The sequence below is a fragment of the Panthera onca genome, chromosome A2, assembly GCF_046562875.1.
Source record: "Panthera onca isolate mPanOnc1 chromosome A2, mPanOnc1 haplotype 2, whole genome shotgun sequence".
In the NCBI taxonomy this organism is placed as follows: Eukaryota; Metazoa; Chordata; class Mammalia; order Carnivora; family Felidae; genus Panthera; species Panthera onca.
Window position 1 is genome coordinate 131,412,149 of NC_138340.1, and position 16,640 is coordinate 131,428,788.

Sequence of the window (16,640 nt, forward strand, 5' to 3'; positions counted from 1 at the left end):
AGCTCCTTTATGCAAATAGATGTATCACTTTAACTATGATGATTTGATAATCAAATAAATTTTCACCAATTTAAACAGATGGATTTGTGAAGCTGAATGAAACTAACACACATAAGTAGGAGTTATCAGTTTATAAACCAAAAACACACTGGTAGGGAACAATTATGGCTGGGTATTCAAACATTAATTATCCTGGTACCCTTGGGCAATTTGACCTTGCGGCACAAAGTTACTTAAGCCTGCTTCTTGCCTGTTATTTTCTTGGATCTCTACATACTGATCAGTTCCCTATATTAAAAAGGGGTATGGGTGCCTGGGTGGCTCAGTCGGTTGGGCCGAGTTAAACTCAGGTCATAATCTAACAGCTCATGGGTTCAAGCCCTGCGTCAGGCTCTGTGCAGAGCTCAGCTCAGAACCTGAGACTGCTTTGGATTCTGTGTCTTCCTCTTTCTCTTCACCTGCCTCATTCATACTCTGTCTCTTTCTCTCTCTCTCTAAAAATAAGCAAATCAATCAATCAATAAAAAAAGGGTTGATAGGTGAGATGGCACCATAAATTACCAAGCAAGATAAATATTTTTATTTACTCACTTGGATGTGTTCTAGGCATATTGTATTTTAAAAAATTATAATTATAGGGCAAAAATGTTGCTAGAGAAACTACCTTAGAAGCCTCTCTGAAGTTTTAAGTCTTTACAAAATGTTCTGAATAAACATTATAAGCTGACTATATATATATTTTAAGTTTATTTATTTATTTTGAGAGAGAGCGAGAGCAAGCATGAGCAGGGGAGGGGCAGAGAGAGAGAGGGAGAGAATCCCAAGCAGGCTCCATGCTGTCAGCACAGAGCCCAATGTGGAGCTTGAACTCACAAACTGTGAGATTGTGACCTGAGCCAAAACCAAGAGATGGATGCTTAGCCGAATGAACCACCCAGGCACCTCATAAGCTGAGTATATTACTGAGCCTCGATATTACTTCTGGCTACTATGGGTTTTTTTTGTTTTTGTTTTGTTTTTTGAGAGAGAGAAAGACAGCAAGCAGAGGTGGGGCTCGATTTCACAACTGTGATATCATGACCTGAGTCATCCATCAAGAGTTGGATGCTTAACCTACTGAGCCATCTAAGCACCCCTTGCTACTATCGTTTTAAAAACATTAAATAAGTTCTCACTTTTAATATGAAATCTGAAACAACAATGTGAGTTCCAATAAAGAATGGTATGAGGATGCTATGCCAAATAGATGACATTAACATAATTGTAAGGGTAAAAGAGTAAACAAAAATTATCAAAGTAGCTTCACTCAATGTCCTTAGTGGGAAGATTTAGGTTCTCTTGCTTCATGTTCAAATGTAGGCAATTGTTTGGCAGAATAGGCTGAAAAATATAGATAAAACAACCAAATTTGAAGATAATCATTCTACCCAAATTCTCTCCAGAGGTGAGACTATGAGATTCTAGTATTTAAAAAGTTTTTTTTTTAACAAAGAAAAAATAATTATAAGTTTAAATATATCTAGACTTAGTCAAAATTTGAAACACTATATTTTAAGCACAGTCCAACAAGGACTTAGTTGAAAATCAAACTATTAGCCCTCTAGTTTGACCAAATTAAGAAATAGCAAGAAAGGTACAAACATGCCCTCACACACACTGTTAAAAAGGAGTATATATCACAGTCTCCTTCTAGGTCTGAATACCAACTGTAAACCCCAAAGGAATGAAAAGTTCTCTTCTTGGGGGTTATGTTCTTATAGAACAATATTTTCATTAACTGGTAATATTTGTGAGGTGATGAGAGCTTTCAATTTGTTATATAGTAGATTGGCAATAACTGTCCACTAAAAACAAGCAGGCAAATTTATTTCCCAAATTCTCAAAGAAAAACTCCTCAGTATTAGCAACATCTTTCAGATGTAGTTATTTACCAACTCTCTAAATAGAACTACAGGAAGTAAAACCTTTAAAACAAATATTTTGATTAATGATACATTAAAAAAAGTTTTCTTTGATGTTTATTTATTTCGGGGGGGGGGGGGGACAGAACATGAGCAGGGGAAGGGCAGAGAGACAGAGGGAGACACAGAATCTGAAGGAGGCTCCAGGCTCTGAGCTGTCAGCACAGAGCCTGACACGGGGCTCAAACCCATGAACTGTGAGATCATGACCTGAGCCCAAGTCGGACGCTTAACCGACTGAGCCGCCCAGACACCCCATTTAATGATACCTTTTAATTTAAATTAAAAAAATTTTTTAATTTATTTTTGAGAAAAAGTGAGAGAGATAGCGCAAGCAGGGGAGGGGCAGAGAGAGAGAGAGGGAGACACAGAATCCCAAGACAGGGTCCAGGCTCTGAGCTGTCAGCACAGAGCCCGTCGCAGGGCTCGGACTCACAAACTGCAAACCGCGAAATCACGACCCAAGCCAAAATCGGACGCTCAACGAGCCACCCAGGTGCCCCCAGATTTCCTTTCTGTACAACTTTTCAGTTTAGATTCTACAGAAGATACAATGTAGGGAAAAGACCTGGGTTTTTGGGAAAGCAGTTTATTTGGGAGAGAATCCTAGGAAACAGGAGTGGAGGGAATAGGGAGAATGAACCTAGGAAGGAAAAAGTGGTAATACAGAGGGCATTATTGAGTTTGCTCCTAGGGATAAGAGAAGCATACAGAAAGCCTCTGGAATTGGGCACCTAAAAGACAGGAGGCAAGGATGTTTTATGCATCAGCTACAATCCCCAATTAACTGAGAGTTGTTAAGAACCTGCACTTTTAGTTTTCATTTAGGCACTGAATAAGGGGATATCCTTAGTGGGTTCCAGCAGTGTTGGAGAAAGGTGCAGAGCAGAAAAGAAAGCAGCACTCATTTAAAGTGGGACTTTGTAAGGGCTGGGTTCCTCTGAGCTCACAGGGTTTGCCCACCACAGCTGAAGACCAAGGTAAGGTATATGGGACACCAAAGGCATCTACTACAAATCTATGTCACTGTACACTGTGAAATTCAATTTACTTTACAATTATTTTATTAGCTATGAGATGCAAAGATAACTGTTTATATACAGAAACCTACTGCCCTTCAGCTTTTAAGAAGACCTGTAGTTTTGCACATTTAACAAAATTTTGTTCCAATATTATCAATTTCTTGTAGAATTTTAAACCTTACTATCTGCTCCAATGAAGTTTAGAGGAAGGATTCAAATTTTGTCTGCAAGCCTATTGAACTCAAACTGTCTGCAGAACACTTTCAACTTGATGTCTTCATTAACATTTAAATCTCTAAACTCTCCCCAAGTATGCTGATACTCAAACAGATGTGTTTAGTAAAGTGTAGTAGTACACGTATATATAACTGAGATTAAACAACACAATTGTATATATTCTATATTCTTCATTCTTTCATTGGATTTGCTGGAAAACAAAACAAAACAAAACCAAACCTATTTCAAATGCTACCCAGAATAACAAAGCTAATGAGCTAGCACAGGCAAAGAAAGGAAAGAAGATATGTAACAAGATGCTCTAAGATAAGAATGTGCTATGTTCCCCATATCCTATGTAAGGTATCCTGGACCCAGAACTTTTAAATCATGTATTTATTCAACAAGAATGTATAAAACCCTGTCTATTAGGAATACACTATGTTAAATGGTGGTTGCAAAGTTGAACAAAAACATAGCCTCCAGTTATGAGAAAATTCTACTTTCTAGAATACCCTTGAAAGCTTATTAAAGTATTGTTTAAATAAAGTCATCAAACAAAAATAGAAGGGGTAAATTTAGTTCTTTTTTTTTCATAATAGCCCATTCTTTGTTTTTAGAATATTAAAATAATGGTATTTTTCCTTTAAGCAAAATATTTTCAAAACAATTTATGATTTGGATCCTAAAAGCCAAAACCAATTAAGGGTGACCAGTGCCCAGTAAACATATTCAGAATTCTTCTGCTAACTTGGTCAAATTGCATACATAAAAAATACGTTAAAACTTGATTCTAAGAATTTTTGGTTATCATTTAGTTATTAAGTCAACCAATATTTAAAAGACTATCTTATTTAAAAGAAAAATATTTTTTCATTACCAAAAGGCAAATCAGGAACTACGAACTTCCTGAGGTCTACATCAAAGACATAGTCAACAGAACCAGAAATGCTTAAATATTTAAGCTCAATCAGAGCTCTCAATGAATAGTCTTTTTTAAATTTTTTGTTTTTTAATATAATTTATTGTCAAATTGGCTTACATACAACACCCAGCGCTCATCCCAACAATGTGTCTTCATTTTAAGTTTATTTATTTATTTTTGAGAGAGACAGGGACAACGTGAGCAGGGGAGGGGCAGAGAGAGAAAGGAAGAGAGAGAATCCCAGATTCCACACTGTCAGCAAAGACCCCAACACAGTGCTCGAACTCATGAAACCACGAGATCATGACCTGAGCCAATCCCGAAAGTCCAGCCCTCAACCTACCGAGCCACCCAGGCACCCCTAATAATTAATCTTATAATGATTTTACAATGATATTGGCATTTGTGATGACTCAAAATCACTGTGATTAATATCTATTTTTTTGCCTACTTGTTACAGACATCCTACGAAAATGTGAATGTATCTTTAAAAAAAGGGAAGGGAGTGAAGGAGAGGTAAATCTACAATAAACATACACATTTCATTTTGCCCGAATACAGAGAAATCAAAAATTACTTTTAGAAAGCACAATTAAAAATATATATGTACTCCAGTTTAACTTGAAATTAATAGTTAATGAACATTTTATGGTCAAACTAAAATAATAAATTTAGAGAACAAATCAGTAATCATTTGTTCAAATACATAGTTTTAAAGATCAACTTAAAACTCTGCTTTGTCTAAAAGATAAAGTCATCAATTTGTCTTACAAGATTCTAGAACAAAGTTCATATTAACATGACTTCCATTTATTATATTCTCCTTATATTTAAAATTTTTAAACATTAATTTTAAAAAACTAACTAAAAAGGGTGCCTGGGTGGCTCAGTCAGTTAAGCGTCAGATTTGGGCTCAGTCATGATCTCACAGTTTCCTTGAGTTGGAGCCTGCATCCCACTTTGTGCTGACAGCCCATAGCCTGCTTCAGATCCTCCCTCTCTCTGCCCTTCCCCGACTTGGACGTGTGTGTGTGTGTGTGTGTGTGTGTTCTCTCAAAAATAAATAAATAAACTTAAAAAAACTAATTAATAATTTAAAACACAAGTGATGCCAACTTAGGTTGCCAAACCAAGTTCAATAATAGAAATCAGTGAGCCAAGTTATTTTGAAGACTGGTTCTAATATCAAGACAATATCCTAATTATTGACTAAATTCACCTCCACAAACATTATATGTCACAACTAAAGAAAAATACAAGCTACTACTTCCTATGAGAAGCCAGTAACAACTAAATAGGAAAAAAATTAATAGCACATTAATTCATTAGTTCAAAAGACATTTTGATTTAGAACTTTTATAAACTATCAAGGTTAGTCATGGTGCCCCATTAATGGGAGAGAAAATGTTTGAATTTTCACCATGCTCAAAAGATACAGGAAACCCCAAAATTACAAATTAAATTATGCACAGAGTAAAATTCAAACTACAGTTGACAACTGTCAACAGATAGTAGTGATGAAAAAGAAGTACAATTTGAATACTTCAAAAGAGCGTTCTCAAAAATAAGAGTTATAAGAGGCTTAGAAAAACAATAGATTCAAAGTCAATTTTCCAGAAATTTTAACCACTGTTTTAAGCAGATACAGATCTACGTGTATGTGTGTGTATATATGTATACATACATATATATGTATATATACATACACACATGATTTATTTATATATATATTTTTTACACTATTGTCTAAAGCAAAATTGCAGCTTGAAGTGCAGTCAACTCCATTAAATTCTTTGATAACAGTCCATCTATCTTTTAGGAAAAGTCCTAGCTTTTTTAGGAAAAGTTCCTGGGTGGCTCAGTTGGTTGAGCATCTGACTTCAGCTCAGGTCATGATCATACAGTTCGTGGGTTAGAGCCCCGCATCGGGCTCTGTGCTGACAGCTCAAAGCCTGGAGCCTGCTTCGAATTCTGTGTCTCCCTCTCTCTCTGTTCCTCTTCTGCTCACTCTCTCTCTCTCTCTCTCTCAAAAATAAATAAGCATTAAAACATTTTTTAAAAAAAGGCAAAGCCCTAAACTTAAGGAGAAATTACTGGTAACAACACTAAATAGATGAGTTATTTTTATGTGAAAAAAAAATGACTAGATGGTGCTAAAGTGAATGCATTTTTACATGCCACAACCATCTGATATTTACAACTATGTTAGAAATAATATTATTTTCTCAATAACTCCTAATTTCACTTTAAAAAGATAAGAAGCACAGAAGAACTTTAGTTAGGTATAAATCTGAGGCCAATTTAAAACAAGAATAGCTTGTCATTATTCTTAGTGGTTCACCCTTGTGAGCCATGATACCAAAGATTCACATTGCATTATTGTGGTTCTCACATGGCATACAAAAGAGAAGACATCACATGATTCCATGTACATAAAACTCTACAAAAAAAAAGCAGACAAATTTACAATGAGAAAAGATCAGTGGACCTGGAAGAGAGAGAGAGAGAGAGAGGAAGAGAGAGAGAGGAAGAGAGAGAGGAAGAGAGAGAGAGAGAGGAAGAGAGAGAGAGAGAGGAAGAGAGAGAGAGAGAGGAAGAGAGAGAGAGAGGAAGAGAGAGAGAGGAAGAGAGAGAGAGAGAGAGATGTGACTATAAAGAAGCATGAGGAAATTTGGGAGACAACAAAAACATCCTAAATGTTGATTACAGTAATGTTTCATAGGTGTACACATCTGTCAAAATCCACTGAATTACACACTTCAAATGTGTGCAGTTTATTGTGCATAAATTGTACCTCAGTAAGTTTCATCTAAAAAAATTATGTGCCATGAACACAGTAAAAGTTACAAAATTAAAAAAAAAATGCATTTTATTAAACCTGAGGGCCATCAAATTCTTTAAAAAAATCAAAACCAATTTACTTTGAGTATCAAAACTAATCTTGAACTTTTAGAAATTCAGAACTAAAAATTTATTTGATTTTTACTTAGGTATATTACCAAATATGGGCAGTAAGACACATTACCTATAAATGATCAGATTACCAAATTCATGTTCGAAGAACCTTTCAAGATCATTTCCTCTAACATGAGGTAAACAGATAAAGTCATGACCAAATGGAAACAAGTCCAACAGCCATTCTAAGGCTAACAAAGTGTTTAGGACCAGACTGTTTCACAAATAGAGTTAAAGGAGCTTCTCAGCATTCTTGAGCACCTGATATACTGACACACCCAAAGTGGAACAAAACATCCACAGTGTGTGGTGTTGAAGCAGTTCTTGAGATTCAAACACAGGAACCACCTGAAAACCTGCATCTTACACCCAATATGCTATGACTAGTCATTTCTCTGTTAAGGGAAATGATTTTTATTTTTTTATTTTTTTATTTTCACATAAAAATAGAAATATAAGAAGCAAGGGGGGCCCAAAAAAACCTTTGTTTTTACAGCCATTCTGACTGAACAAGAGACTACAGAGCAATCTAGGTAGAAATTCCAGGAACCAGCCAATCTTCAATGTTATGGCTGTTAAATGCACCCAGGCAGTGTAGCTAATGATACACCTCTAGTATTTCTTAAATGATGTATTTAACAAATTTAATGCTTCCTATGTTGCACAGACTGTTTTAAGTACTTTACAAATATTAACTCATTTAATTCTAATACCAACCCATTGAGGAAGATATTTTACTTTACCAGATAAGGAAACTGAGGTACAGAGAGATTAAGTAAACTTCTCAAGGGTATACATCAAACCTAGCAGTCAAGTGCCAAAGGCCATGCTTATAACCACCATACCGCCTTGCCTCTCTTTACAAATTTTTGATTTATGAACTTTCACAGATATGAACAAAGCTTTGACACCAGAGCAAAGTACACTGACTCTACTTGCCACAAATGGTCTTCTCTCAGTCAAATGCAGTTACTTAGTCTCTACAACCGCATTGTTAGATTTCTGGCAGTGGTTTCAACTCTGGCTGCACACTGGAATCAACCAGAAGTTTCATTTAAATGACCTGGAGTGGGAACTGGTCATGTATTTTAATGCTCCCCAAGCAAAGTCACTGTACAGCGATGGCTCAAAACCACAGGTCTGTGCAAGACTGTAAACTCAAATGTCCGGTGAAATAATATACAGGTCAGCAAGGCTTGGGGCAACCTGAAGAGTCAAATTTCATTAAAAAACAAAATATTGCATGGATAAAACTCAGTACCTAAAAATACAATTTAGCCAACAGTGTATCCTGTGTTTGGGGCACTCTCTTTTTATAAACATATTTATGATAAAAGTAGTTAATTCAAAATGTAAAACTCTTTCAATACATCCCCACACACGAGATGAAAAGAATTAAGAAGAGTCAGAATCAATGGAATCAACATCTACTATTTCCTTGTAAAAAAACTTTACTGGTATGGGTACAACTACAGAGTTTACTTATTTAGTGTAAACAAAGGACTTACGAAAAACCTTCTGAGAACTAATTTCTGTATAAATGAGACTAGGAATTTCTGTATTAATTAGAGGAATTTATGTATAAATGAGAACAGGGTGTACTCAGATGCCCCTTTAAAGGTATGGTGATTAGCCATCTATTCTAAAATAACCCTTGCAATAGGCATCAATATACCTACACTTAAAGCACAATAAATTAGTACTGTCTATCAGTGGTTCTCAGATGTTTGGATTTTGCCACTTGTACAAATTTCACCCCCAGAATTTATGAGATTGGTACTGGGGTTGCAAAATTTTTAACTATGAAGTTAGAGTATATAAGTAAATATACACTAATACACAAAATTATTATCATCTTCTAATACTAACACAAACAGACACACATTAAAATATCCTTATTAGTTCTCATATTTCTGTGGGCAAAACTTTTTTTTTTAATCTCTAGTTAACACTGGTATGTGAGAATCAGTGGGTAGGGAAAGGGGAGTAGCAAATAAGAAGAGGAAAAGAATTCACAGCATATAGTAAAATAAGGCAAGTTGATGCAACAAATACTTAACAAATGTTAAGGGCAAGGCCCTTTACAATATCTATATTCTCTGCTATTTCCAGTTTGACTTATAGCAAAATAAGATGTTCATAATGATAGTCTGAACAATTTTTTTAAAAAAATCTCATTTCTATTGAGAGGAAGTGAGTACGCACATGAACGAGGAAGGGGCAGAGAGAGGACAGAGAATCTCAAGCAGGCTCTGCACTGCCAGTGTAGAGCCTGATGCAGGGCTCAAACTGTGAGATCATGACCTGAGCCTTGACACTTAACTGACTGCGCCACGCAGGAACCCCTAAAAGGGTAAAATTAATCTAACTACTTAATATAAGAAGACAATAAATTCATTACAAAAAATTGTACCCAAAATTTACAATTTAAAAATATGAATGAATATAAAAGATTGAACTCAACTATCTGGAAATACCTATATTAGCTTCTTTCTTTTTGAGTGTGTCTTAAATTTATAAGGCAGGGTGCTTGGGACGCAAAGACAAAAGGCAGAGTCCTGCTCAAAGAACGAAGTTTAATGGAAAGACAGGTTAGTGAACTGATAAGTGACAAATACAATAAAGGCAAGCACAACTGTGGTATTGGAGCTTAAGGCAGAAAGAGGAGCATTTACTTACATAAAATTGGACACACCTGGTTGTTTTTTAAGATCTGTCCTCATTTATAAATTATCATCACTCTGCTGGGCAGTTCATCTGCCCTCAAACTTCAATTTCCACAGAGGGCTTCCAATCCTACACTTGCAAAGGATATATTCCAAACTAAACCCTTACACCATCTCTCTCAACTTGCCTGTCTACTCTGTTCTCTCTGCCCCTATCCCAACATACATACATTTCTAAAATGGATGAAGGGGCGCCTGGGTGGCTCAGTCGGTTGAGCGACCGACTTCGGCTCAGGTCATGATCTCACGATTTGTGGGTTTGAGCCCCGCATCAGGCTCTGTGCTGACAGCTCAGAGCTCAGAGCTCGGAGGCCGGAGCCTGTTTCACATTCTGTGTCATCTCTCTCTCTCTGCCCCTCCCCCTCTCATGCTCTATCTCTCTGTGTCTCGGAAATAAATAAACGTTAAAAAAAAAAATTTTTTTTTAAATGAAAATGGGTACTTATATTTTCCCAGACAACAAACCTTGACATCATCTCTGACTCTTCCCTTTTACTTTCACTAAAACTGCTCACTCAGACCTTCAAAAAGTCTTTGATATAACTTTCTGTTTTCATGATTACTGTTGTTATTTATGCTATTAGTAACTCTAAATCAGATTAGTTTAAGAGTCTCCTAGGTGAAGTCCTTTCTTCCAGATTCCTTCCTACTCTAATCTATAGTACTTTATACTTTAGATCGGCATTCCTTCACTGCTCTGTCCATGATATAACCTATGGAGCTTTTTTTTTTTTTTTTTTTTAACGTTTATTTATTTTTGAGACAGAGAGAGACAGAGCATGAACGGGGAAGGGTCAGAGAGAGAGGGAGACACAGAATCTGAAACAGGCTCCAGGCTCTGAGCTGTCAGCACAGAGCCCGACGCGGGGCTGGAACTCACGAACCGCGAGATGGTGACCTGAGCCGAAGTCAGCTGCTTAACCGACTGAGCCACCCAGGCGCCCCACCTATGGAGCTTTTAAATAATACAGATGCCTATGTTCCACGAAGTTCCACAGATGATACCAATGCAGAACCAAGGCTAAGATCCACTGCATATGTTATTGTAGTTTTTTTCCACAAAACAATCAAAAGGATCTACACCAACCAAAAGGATCTACTTAATTTTTACTGTACCTTTTGAAATGTAAAAAACAAAAACAAAAACAAAACCCCTAAAAACATACCTTACTACAAAGATGAATAAAAATAACAAAACTAAATAGCTAATCTACTATGTGCATCTCAGTGAGCTGTTTATCAGTCAATATTCTCTTAATCTTTTAGTGTTACCACTCATTAAACTCTTTTCATTTTTTTCTCCCTGCTAGAATGGCAGTTCAAACTCTCCTAGGACAAAGTTAACAAGCCCTTCTGTGGACAGTGTTCACCTTATTTTGCTGACTGAACAAAGATTCTATCACAAAGCAGCACTTTCTAACTCTATATCAGAATGAGAGACTGAAAAAAAATGTAAAGAAAATAGAGTAAAACGTCACTTAAAAAAAGTAAAACAAAGAAAACCTGTTCAAAGTTTCTGGGGGTTAAGGAGTTGGTCAGTATTTTAAAAAAATGTTGAAGTTCATAGAAGAAAAAAAATTAGGAAATTTCAATTAAAAAGTCTATTATCCCAATTTTAAAAACAATTTCAAAACTTTGTTTCAGGAAAAACACTAACATTACATTCATTCTTTCATTTTTAGACCTTTTAGTGTTAGTTTAAAATTATTTCTAATTCAAAGGTTTTTTCCTCCGTGCCAATTCTCTCGTTTGAGGGGTTTGCTAAAGAATAACAATCACAATGTACTTTTCAGCCTATTGAAACTGTTATTCTAGCTCACCCTTTGTCTCCAACTATGAAGAATTTGAGTAATCAATAAGAATTAAACATGTAATTTAGACAATTTAGCTGTTCACTCTTAATATGCTGCTCACAACTGTTAATCTTTGTTAATAACGTTTATTTATTTTTGAGACAGAGAGAGACAGAGCATGAACGGGGGAGGGGCAGAGAGAGAGGGAGACACAGAATTTGAAGCAGGCTCCAGGCTCTGAGCCCTCAGCCCAGAGCCCGACGCAGGGCTCGAACTCACGGACCGCGAGATCATGACCTGAGCCGAAGTCGGACGCTTAACCGACTGACCACGCAGGCGCCCCATCGATCTTTGAAACAAAATTTTTTCTGGACTTAGTCTACAGAACCTTATCTGTGTTCTTTTCTGTTTCAGTGTCAGTAAGAATCTGTCTTGTTTTAACTAGTTTTATAAGATCATCATTGCTACTATAACACTGATCTTTTTTTAATATAGGAAACTATAATAAAGATCATCCATAACCCCGTGACCTTGAGAATACCACTGTTAACAGGTTAATATGTATTTTTACTTTTCTCTGATTGACTTGTAAGCTTCATAGGGTTTATGTAATTAACTATTTAACTTGTTTTGGCATAAAGAATAAGTAAATTCAGAGAGTGAATAAATTGATGAAATTTGCTAAAAGCATTCACAGATGGGTTAAAAAATCAAAACTAAATGGAACAGAAATGACACTTTTATTTCTAACAACTGCATTCTCTCAGAATGTTTACAAAAATACCTTAAGTTTTGAAAAAGATGCCAAGCATAGTAATAATCATCGTAAGAATAGGATTATGGAAAAAAAAAAATACAAAGACAACTGAAAATATACATGCCTCTACTTCACTTCTCAATTAGATATGTACTCACCAGGCACATCTGATTAAACAATGAACTCCCTGTTTGGAAAGCAAAACTAGTTGTTTCTCATTAAGAAGCTGTCCACAACTGTTATGATACATTTAAAATATTTCTAGTTTACATGGATGTCAATTTTTAAAATTCTGTACAGCAAAGACAGAAAACACCTATATCTGCAAGCATGTTTCCATTTATATAAACTCAGTCTAAAAGACTGTCCCTATCTATAAGGCTGAGGAGACCAGAAACACCCTTTCTCATCACCACTACTGGACATTTCCCTAACATTTCCTCTTGGTAACTACTTAAGACATCAACATGGCCTAGAACACTGCCAATTATCTCCAATTCTCAATGTGTAAAAAACTGCAAAGGATCTCTAAGTGGTGACCAAGGACAAGCAGTAAATGGAGTAGAGAGGGAAAAGCGGTAAAAGAAAGAGTACACTAAATCCACCTGCTAGTCTTTATCATTTTATCCACTACCCCCTCAAACCCCAAGCCTGCTCATCCCCATCAACAAGCATCAGGTAGATAAATGGATTGGGAAGGATGGAGAGAAATCTTTTTCTACCACAGCAGGAAAATCTTACTTTCATTGTTATTCCTGCTTCATTTTCAATTGGAGTATCAGATATAAGGGAAGTGAAAACTACATTATCCAACCCTACGCTTGTTATCCAGTGCTCACTCCTGTCCTTACTGTGAATGTTTTGCCTCCTTCTTCATTCTACCCCCACTTATTTTCTTCCCTGACATCTCTCCCCCTAAAGCCCCATACATCATGTAGTTCCAACTCAGCTAATCATACCCATCCCATGGATTACTCCATTATCATCAATTTACACCTTTTTTACCTAACACAAATTCTAGGGCTACTTCCTGCTTTCCATTTTCTCTCCCATTCCACCAACATCTGGGGTCACCATTAGGTGTGCAACTGGGAAGAAAAAACTATTATTCCTATAAAATATGTACAGTACTAATGATGAACTATCCAAACTTCAAGCAAGTTGTTTTAATATTTTTGGGATTTGGCACACTCAAGTGTAAAAGGAAGGAACTAGTTTAAATCACCACTTCAAAATCTGGCTGACAAATTTCCAGGCCTCAGTGATAAGGACTGTGAAACTATATATCCAAGATGAAGACAGGAATTTTCCAAAAGGCACCCCCGATGAATCTACTGATCAGTCATATTTGGGAATCCATGATAAATGCTAAGGTTTCTTCTAGTCTAACATTCCAATATTCTAAGCTGGAATTATCACTCCATTTTCTGATAGGAATATTGTTATAAAAGGAGTATAGTTTCCATAGCTATTGGTATTACAGTTACTGATTAAATAAACCTTTGTAACCTAACCTAGCACCTAAGCACTATTTATTATTTCATTACCACAGGTGACTTGCAGATGAACTTGCAAAATATGTTTACAGACTGTGGACCACCAGTGTTGTAACAATACTAAAACCTCAAAGGCAAACACTAAAAATTATTTCCTTGGGATTATGTGCATAATTAGACTTTCCCACAGATGGCGTTTTCACAGATTTTTGTTCAATCACAACTAAGATTTGACCTACATGTCAGAAATTAAAGAAGAAAGGGCATGCTTGTTAGGATCTTTTACTTTGCTAGTTCACTGATGGGCCTTTGTGTATCAATGGAATAAAGCCTAGAGAATTCTGGATCACTGATGGAATTCAGGGCATTAAAATGCTAAAAGAACAGTATCACTCAAATATCTACAGCCCATCAGGGCTTCACCTGCCCAGAAGCACACTAGATCATTCATTTATGAACTACATGTATCTATTCTAGCTCTGGTAACTTCCAACTACCAATTCTCATTATGAACAAATATTCCCTTGGTTAATATTCATGTTTAAAGACATGTTTAAACATGTGGGAACTAATCAAGTATAAACAGCACTTAAAGACATGATGACAAACTAGTAGTGTATTGATTTAAGTGAAACCTATTCATTTATGAATAAATGAATATTATAAAAAGGTAAATATGGAAACAATTATATGATAGTCATTTTTTCTTTAAAAAGACGTATTTGCTTAAAGTCATACAAAATAGCATGATAAAAGTGTGTCCACTTATTTCATTTTTCCAGTGGATTTTTCCAATCTACAGTGAATGCCATTATGTAAGTGCATTCTCTGAAAATCAAGAATGATGCAATGGTTGCCATGACAACTACACATTTTATTGAATAAATTGTGGGTTGGGGGTTAAAACATTCTTTTAAAAAACAAATTTCAACGTCTTAACTATGTCTGATAAATCTCTTTCTATTGCTAGCTACTGAACAATAACTATAGGCCATCTTTGAGGATGACTATTCAAGCAGTTATTTTAAAAGCTAGGCTTGAGTTGCCAAGGGAGGAAAACTTTGAACTTAAAGTTTGAAAAATGAAACACATTAACTACATCCAAAGGTACAAAATACACTTTTTAATCTTCTCGAGTAACTGAAAAGTGTTTGTAAATCAAAAGTAACATGATGTTACATGCCAGTTCCTTCGCTGTCATAATTTTGCGTCTAATCCTAAATTTAAAGAAGTATAAAACACCAGAAGACTGCAGGTTTTCCAGTTTGCAATTCAGCTAAAGTGAGGGCAAGTAGCTTATCCCTCATTTTGATACTCAGAAGAAATTTCTCCTGAGCGTGTGAAAAACCAGAATTTTCAATGCCGATCTTATAAAACAGCTCTGTAAAAAAGCCTGTATTTAAAAACACCAAGGCTAACCGTACACTCCAACTATAAACACCCCTCAGGCAGAAAGAAGCAAGAGCTATTAAAGGCTTCTTCTGCTTAAGATCTTCCATAGGGCTAGGTCCCCAGCGATGGCCAGCTTCACTGGCATCTGTGTCCTTAGGAGGCTTGGCGGTTACATAGACTATTCAAAGCCAAATAGTATTTTGAGAACCTGTCCCAGATCTCTTCCTACCTCACCGAAAAAAAACACTAAGATCAAGCTTTTGAAGAATGGCGGGAGCGGGGGGCGGGGGTTGAAGGGGATGGATGGCGCCCCTCCCCCTTCCAACAAGGCGAAGTCCAGTCAGCTAGAAAGGCCTGCTGACTTCGCAGCCCTGGAAACCGATGCGAGGAAGCTCCCTCACCGCCTGGCTAAACCCACAGGAGAGGGGTCTTTGAGGGCAGCAAATCGAACGGGCTGGTTAAGCGCGAGGGTGCGAGTGGCAACTCAGGCTTCCTTCAATCTGTCTTCACAAACAGATTTTACCTGCCTTCGTGTTTTACCTTCACCTCTCTCGTGCCTAGCGGCCACCTCTCCTGGGGGTGTGCGCGTCTCTGTGTGTAATGACAACAAGCTCAGCACCCCGACTGGGGGCAAGGGATTGGAAGGGGTGGGGATTCAGTTCCTGCACAGCCCTGGAACTCTCCCGAAGGGCCCTAAAAGAAAAAGGGGCGGGAGGAGCGCGCCAGACGCCACTGAAGACTCGACCGAGAAGGGGGCGTCCGGGCCTGGGAGAGCTGCACTGGCAGGGGCTGACGTGCGGCTCCTTCAGGTTGTAATGGTGGCCCCTTGGAGGAGGGGATAGGTGACAAGGGGCTGGGGGCGATGAGGCCTCCCCTCCCCCCTCGCTCAAGCTCGCTGTTTACCTTCCCGGTACTTCTTGCGAAGCCTCCGGTGGACGCTCTTCACCACCCCGGAGAGCTTCTCTTGCTCCAGCTTCCGCTCCTGCTCCCGGGGCGGCGGAGTGCTCGGGGGCCCGGCCCTGTGCCTGCCAGCACTGCTTCGGTCGCCGGCCTCCGGCTCCATGTCGCTGCCGCCGCTGCCGCCGCCGCCCCTCGGGCCCCCGCAGACGCCCGCCTGACGGAGGAGGTGGGGAAGGAGGAGGCAGCAGCGGAGGCAGCAGCCGGAGGAGGCAGAGGAACCGAAGCGTCGGCCTCGGAGGTGGCCCCTTACCCAAACGCACAAGCTGATTGGTGGACTGTGGAGGGCTGGGCGGAAACGGAAAAAGCCAAGGGCCAATTGACGGAGAGCGCTGGCGGCGCACCCGGTTGTTTGGGACCGCAAGCAGCTGGAGGAGGCAGGGCTTGTGGGCTAAGGGAAGCCGAGGCAGTGGGAGCGCTGGGCCCAAAAGCCCCCCTCT

General features: G+C 38.0%; 1 protein-coding gene across 1 annotated transcript in view; it reads right to left on the minus strand.

Moving 5' to 3' along the window:
• SAMTOR (S-adenosylmethionine sensor upstream of mTORC1) overlaps positions 1–16,426 on the minus strand; it is a 90,421-nt gene extending 73,995 nt beyond the window's left edge. Inside the window, exon 1 of the mRNA XM_060632913.3 lies at positions 16,147–16,426. Coding sequence (XP_060488896.1) covers positions 16,147–16,306 — 160 coding nt within the window. The 5' untranslated portion in view covers positions 16,307–16,426. The remainder of the gene's footprint in view (positions 1–16,146) is intronic.
• Positions 16,427–16,640: the final 214 nt, after the last annotated feature.